General features: G+C 33.9%; 1 protein-coding gene across 2 annotated transcripts in view; it reads right to left on the bottom strand.

Annotated features, from left to right (window-relative positions):
* Positions 1–201: 201 nt before the first annotated feature.
* Positions 202–7,424, bottom strand: part of LOC147914483 (uncharacterized) — a 118,644-nt gene continuing 111,421 nt past the window's right edge. Inside the window, exons 3-4 of one of the 2 annotated variants that reach the window (XM_087443735.1) lie at positions 5,038–5,158; positions 202–1,107 (exon numbers count right to left, since the gene is read on the bottom strand). In XM_087443735.1, the coding sequence (XP_087299861.1) occupies positions 1,094–1,107; positions 5,038–5,158 (135 nt within the window). In that variant the 3' untranslated portion in view covers positions 202–1,093. The remainder of the gene's footprint in view (positions 1,108–5,037; positions 5,159–7,424) is intronic. The other variant, XM_087443734.1, reaches the window with a different exon arrangement.

The raw sequence follows: 7,424 nt of genomic DNA, 5'->3' as shown, positions 1-7,424 counted from the left end.
TTTGGAAGCTAGATAACAGATACATTTGGGTCCACTATACTGTTCTCTCTACTGGATATGCTTTAAAGTTTCTATTAAAAAATGTTTTAAAAGCTTTTTAGATTTTTTTATACATGAGTGTTATATAATATATATTAAAAATAAATAAAATGTTAAATTGTTTTTAGAGCATCTTCAGATTCAAAGCCAAACACTTCTGAATCACTTTTTAAAAATAAACTGTTTATTTTAGAATAGTTTTAGATTTACAGAGAAGTTGCAAAGATAGTACGGATTTTCAATATACTCCACACCCAGTGTTTCCTCTATTATTTTCTCTATTATTAACATCTTGTATTAGCATGGTATATTTGTCACAATGAATGAACTAATATTGATAAATTAAAGTCCATAGTTTATTCACATTTCCCTAGTTTTTACCTAATGTCATTTTTAGGTTCCAGAATATCATCCAGTATACTACATTACACTTAGTTGTCTTTTCTCCTTAGGCTCCTCTTGGTTGTGGCAATTTTTCAAACTTTCCTTGTTTTTGACAATTTGCAGAAGTACTGGTGAGGTATTTTGTAGAATGTCCCTCTGTTGGCATTGTCCTCTCTTCCTCTCATGACTGCGGGGTTATGGGTTCTGTAGGAGACTGCCGTGGTATCGTGTCCAGGGTGCACACAGTCAGGAGGCTGGCCTTGAGCACCTGCCGGAGTCCTGTTTGTCGGGTTCGTCCACTGTGAAGTTGTTCTGTCCACGCTCCCCTCTGTGGAAGAAAGTCACGATGTATATACTCTGTACTTAAGTTACACTTCACCTTCTCAAGGGGGGAGTATCTACATAAATTATTTGAAATTCTTTTGCAGAGGAGATTTGTCTCTTCCTCCCCATTTATTTTTTTATCCAATCATTTATTTATATCAGTATGGACTTGTGGGTATTTACTTTATACTTTGGGTTATAATTCAATTTTATTCTTATTTTGTTGCTCAAATTGTTCCAGTTTTGGCCATTGGGAACTTTCAATTGGCTCCAGCATCTCTTTGACATGCCCCCATCATTGTGGGTCTTTATTTGAGTACAAGCATACTTCAGAAATATTGCAGGTTCAGTTCCAGACCACTGCAATAAAGCAAATATCACAATAAAATGATTCACACAAATTTTTTGGTTTCCCAGTACATATAAAATTTATGTTTACACTATACTGTAGTCTATTAAGTGTGCAATAGCATTTATGTCTAAACAAACAATGTATATACTTAATTAAAAAATACTTTATTGCTAAAAAATGCTAACCATCCCCTGAGCCTTTAGCAAGTCATAATCTTTTCGCTGGTGGAGGGTCTTGTAAAAAATGCAATATCTGGGGGCTGGCCCAGTTGCATAGTGGTTAAGTTCATGCAATCCACTTCAGCGGCCCAGGGTTTGTGAGTTCAGGGTCTGGGCGCAGACCTACATACCACTCATCAAGCCATGCTATGGTGGCGTCTCACATACAAAATAGAAGAAGACTGGCACAGATGTCAGCTCAGTGACAATCGTCCTCAAGCAAAAAGGGGAAGATTGGCAACAGATATTAGCTTAGGGCCAATCTTCCTCACCAAAAAAAAAAGCAATATCCGCAAAGTGGAATAAAGTGAAGGAAAATAAAACAAGGTATGCCTGTACTTCTTTATTTTCTGGCACTTACAAGATTCTCCAGGCTCATCTTATATATTTCCAGCCCCAGCTGAGTCATTTTTTAACTGAGAGTCATCAATATCCATGTTTTCCCACACCTTTTGTCTTCTACCTTATCAAGAACATTAGTGAAGAAACATTTCTTATAAAAGTGTTCCATTCTTGTGTCAAGGTTTTCTTCCAAGATGCTGATACCTAGTCTGAACAGTGCTTTTAGCAAAATATCAAAACATAGAAGTTTTTTATACAGCTATGAACAAGTTTTCTCACATGCTTTCAATGACAACTATTTCACATCTGGCAGATGGCAGATAGCAACTGTAAGATCTTTTAGTGCAGTTGTGCTGGTGACAAATTCTCACCCTTTTTATTTGTATAGAAATTTGTTTATTGTGCTTTCATTTTTAGAGACACTTTTGCTGGATTCTAGGACAGCTGTTATTTTTTTCCTCTCGTGTCTGGGTGCTCAGCCTGGTGTCTTGGTCCCATAAATAAACTAGAATTACTGATAGAAGATAATTCCCTCTCTCCCCACTCAACTGCAGTCATTCAACAATTTAAACATTTTTAAAATCTAATATCTTCTGTCTCCACAGTTTCAATTAATAATTAAGCCATCCATCTTAAAGTCACTGTTTTTAAGATAATATGTCTTCTCTGTCCACTTTTAAATTTTTTGTCTTTGGTTTTCAACTTTCTTGCTATGATATGTCTAGTTGGTGTCTTGTATCAAATTTGGAAAATTCTCAATCACCATGTCATTAAATATTGATTATGTCTCATTATCTCCACTTTGTCTGTTACACAGATTATACTTATGTCAGATATTTAAGCCATATTTCACACTCTTCTTTCTGTTTTTTATTTTTTTTAGTCTTTCTAACCTTGAATCTAGCTATTTCCTTCTGATTTGTCTTCCCAGTCAATATTCTCTTTTCAATGGTGTCTAATTGCATGTACTTTGTCCATTGAGTTATTGTTTTCTTATTATTCTATTTTTCAGTCCTAGAATTTTCACTAGGTGTTTCTTAATTGTTTCCACTGCTCTGCTTAATTTTCAATCATGTTTTGAATTTCTTGAATATATTAATCATAGTTATTTTTAAATCTGTGTCTGAATAGCATTATCTTAATTTCTTGTGTGTCACTTTCAATTTTTATTGTTTTTCCTTGGTTTGGATTATTCCTTTTTATTTCATCTGTCTAGCTAGTATTTATTAGGTGTCAAACATTGTATTTGAAAATTTGTAGAGATAATTTTAGGCACTGAATTATGTCACATCTACCTAAGAGGATTTACTTTTGTTTTTGGCAGGCAGCTAGACTAGGAAAAGTACAAACTTCAGATCATCTTAACCAAATTAGGTATTGAAGTTATTTGAAATCAGACAAATCCTTTGAGAAATGGTATTTTAATGGTTTACTGTTATTCCTAGAGGGAAGCCATTTAGGAACCCAACCAAAAGTTTGTTTGCTTAGGTTTTTCTTTTTTTTCCAATGCCTTTTCTCATGAGGATCTGACTTCCACTTTTGCCCCTTCAGTCTAAGAAATCTATTGGAAGATTTGCTCAGCTTCTTATTTTCTCAGCCACCACATTCAGAATCAGCAGATTTCTCTGGATAAAAGGAGCCCCACATTCTGGGTTCACATTCCTACAGTTCTCTCTTCTCCTGGGTATTGACCCTGCATTCCTTACTGCTTTGGTAGCCTTCCAATTCAACAAACAAAACGTGTCCACCTTGTTTAGTTGTTCTAAGTGGGAGAGTTGGTCCAAACAACCTATTTTATGATGGCCAAGAGCAGAATTTCCTACATTTACTTTTTAAGGTCAATTCATACTACTTATACCCTCACTGAATAATATTATAAATAAATGATAATATCAAAATGTTGTATTATTAAAATCACTTATTGACTATCAATTTATAGCATCAGTCTATAGATAAAACATAGTGACTAAGTAAAACGGGAAAAAGTATAAATGCTGTAAACTTTAATCATAGAAAGTGACTTATTAGAAGTTGAGAGGTGAGGGAGAAAGTAAAGGTAATTATAGCACTGAAAACTTCATCTTATTACATTATTTGGAGTCAAGAAATACAGGTTCAGAAAGTTGAGTTTTATGTATATTATTTAATGTTTAAAAGTAATCAATATTTTTAAATAATTAAAGAATTGAAAATAATTAAAAATAAAACAGCAATAAAATGAAGGAAAGGCTCTCAGTGTAAAGAAGCAAAATGCTGCATCTTTTTTAGCAGGAATCTATAATTATTGATTAAAATATACAAATCTAGAAATAGATGCATAATTTTTTTATTTGAAGTTATAGAGATAAACACCATAAAGCTAAATAAATTAAAAATTAAAAGAGTTTATATTGCGATAGTAAGACTTGGTGGTGAGTAGAGAGTATTTTTCATTTCATAACACCACTCGATTTTATTTATAGTTTTATAATAAATTGTTATATGAAATAATTATTAGTTGATCATACAGAAAGGACCAAATAAATATAGTCCATCATAAAACGGGAGAAAATACTAAGATAAATGTAAATATATATTTTAATGTAACTTCTTTTGAGAAAAAAACTTTTCTATAATAGAGTTAATTCGTTCACCTTATGAAAGTATATCTTATTACTAGGCCAAGAAAATAAACTATATATTACCAAATTAAAAAGTCCAGGGCCCAGCCCCATGGCCAAGTGTTCAAGTTCCACACATTCTGCTTCGACGGCCTGGGTTCCCCAGGTTCAGATTATTCTTTTTACTCCACTCACCAGCCATGCTGTGGCGGCACCCCACATAAAAGTAGAGAAAGAGTGGCACAGATGTTAGCTCAAGGCTAATCTTCCTCAAGCAAGAAGAAAAAAGAGGAAGATTGGAAACGAATGTTAGCTCAGGGCGAATCTTCCTCAGGAAAATAAATGAATAAATAAATAAATAAAAAGACTAACTATAATGAAATTGACCTCTATGGTGAGTACACTAACTCTCTAAAGGAAATCAAACAGGAGATAAATCAAAGTTTTCAGGTCATGAGGAAGCCAATTAAAAGCTGAAATCACTCAATAGCATTGAGTAAAATTAATATAAGTCACAAAGGTGAACTGTTTTCTTCCTAAACATGATTCCTGTGGTAATTTTTTTGAAGTTTACTGTTCACATGCTCAGGGAAAAAATATAAATGCTGTTTATTTACTCAAACCACTTAGATATTTACTCAAACCACTTGGAAGGTGCTTATGTCAAGAAAATAATAAATATGTTTTCAAAAATAAAAATGTATTAGCAGTGACTCCAAACTTTTGATTCCATGGGCCTCCCTCCCTGGGTATACATAAAATCTTCCAGGAGACTTACCTACGTGAGAAGAGCAAGCAGAGAACTTCTTGTCCTTCAGCAGCTCGCAGCTTGCAGTGCGTAGAACACCAGCAGTTGGAGAGAAGGGCATCTTGTACAACCTCATGGAACAGAAGCTAATCTGAGAGCAGCAAGTTAATATGTTAGGGCCATGAGTTCATTTTTTAAAATTTATTTAAATAGTTCCAAAGTTTGCATTTTTCTTATTTGTTTTACACATTGACTAGCAGTGGTTAATAAAACATCAGCTACTGAGAAGTACTTCTAGCATAGAGTTGTGGAAAGTTAAATAATTTCCATACCTAGGTGTTATCTTCAGCAGAATATTTAGTACATGCATATATCTTTATGCATGAGCTCATATATGTATATTCTATATGTATTTTCTTATCAGTTATCTTCAGGTGTTTTTATAAGAATCATTTTTTAAAATGTTGTCAAACTCTTCCAAAGGCATTTGTGTTGTTGATAGGCTGACAGGCATTATTAATGCCCAGAATAGCTCCAGAGACTTGAAATATTTTAGCACTGAGATCTCCTGTGTTGTATCTTTCCACTCTCAGATGTTATGCCAGAAAGACTATGCCTGGCACAGGCATGGTATACCTGCATGGCCATAGGGTCCACTATTCAGAACAAGTTCTATGTTTATAAAGATTCTGATCGGTTATAATACTGGGCTGGGGGGGGAGGTCTAAACCCAAGCAAGGCCGTTAGTTTTTCTGTGACCTCTGTCCATAGCCCGCAGCCCCTAACCCTGGCCCACTTGTTGGTCAAGAGTATGGTCTTGGCAGGAGATGTGGCTGAATCATGATAAATTTATTCCCACTCAGCAGAGTCTCAGAACACATGCCCCACAGATGGTGGGCCTCTGCCACTTTCACACACATTAAAGTCATCTCTTTTGCTTATACAAAGAGCTGGGCCTATAGGGCCCAGAATCCAGTTTTCATACCACATCAATCAGTGCCAGCCACCATCCAAGCACAGTGGCCACCTGTGGGAACAGACTCTGTGCACTTGCATAATGTCACTAAAAAATGGCTTGCAGAATTAATCAAGTGAAAATTTTCAGTGTCTTAATCTTTTCCATATCAGCTCCCTCATTTTTTCATTCCAGAAGTTTAATGATAATAACAGTTTATGATTAGTCTAAAAGTATTTTATTTTTTAAAGTATCTAAAATACCAAAATTTGGGAGCTGAATTAAAGAAATTGATGAACTATTATTACTAGCTTCTGTGAAATTTCCTCCTCCCTGAAAAGAGAATAATTTTCTTACTGAAATAACTGGGCTTGTGCTTCTATGTATATTTTTCTAATGCTAAACTTAGCAGTTACAGTACACTTTAAAATTAGTTTGAATTAAGATAAAATGCCTTAGCACCTTAAGTAGTTAAAATCCAAATTAATGGAAATGATTGTCAATTAAATGAGTGACTTCCTTTCCCACAAACTCAGAAAAAATATTCTAATTTTTCAGAACTCTGTCAGATTTGAACAAAATGTTTTAGTTTCTATATGGTTTTCAAAACAATTTACCATTTATCCAATATGAATGTTAGCACTTTATACAAAGTGCACTATAAAAGTGTTACATACAGATCAAAAAATAAAAGAAGGATATATTTATTGGATAGATGATAAAAAAAGCCATTTTTAATTGGCAAAACTCTGTTAAAAGTTTTGATATTAAAATAATGAAAAATATCTAAATTAAAATTAATGAAGTTTTTATCAAAATTGGACTGAAGAACAGTATGAGAGAATAAACTAGACATTCTCAGACATGCATAAATTTAACTTCTTAATGTACATTAAATATACTTGCTGAACTTCAACAAAAATCACATAGTAACTGATGTTTTTCCTTTTCCATCATTCAATATTAATTCAAACCATTCAATAGCCATTTTGCGTAAGCAGTTGAAGGAATTTAATAGCAAGGCAGCATAGTTATATGATTTTAAAAGAGATAAAATATTAGCTTTCTACATGAGAAAGTTACAAATAAGCCTAGATAAGCAAGTGAGAAAAAGAAGAACAGAGTTCCAGGGCACGCTGTAATCTGGGAAGCTTCACCTCTGACAAGACCAGTTTGGTTAGCAGTCTGTAGCCACATTTTATACTGACATTACGGTTCTCCACACATACGTAGTTACTGCTCACACAACACATGATGTAAAAGTAAAATTAAAGAATTTCTGAGACCACAGTTCTAAGAAATATTACAAATAAAAATAAAAGGTTGCTTTCCAAAGATTCAGGAACAGGAGCCCAAATGAATTGAGAGTTATTCAAGAGACACCACTCAATAATAGGTGAAGAAATCTAGAGTCTAGCAGAACTTTGCCATGGGCCAGCTAAAGCATACCTATGAAGTGACA

The sequence above is a fragment of the Ceratotherium simum genome, chromosome 19 (genome assembly GCF_057802395.1).
Source record: "Ceratotherium simum simum isolate JZ-2026a chromosome 19, ASM5780239v1, whole genome shotgun sequence".
NCBI lineage: Eukaryota > Metazoa > Chordata > Mammalia > Perissodactyla > Rhinocerotidae > Ceratotherium > Ceratotherium simum.
This window is presented reverse-complemented; position numbering and strand designations above follow the sequence as displayed.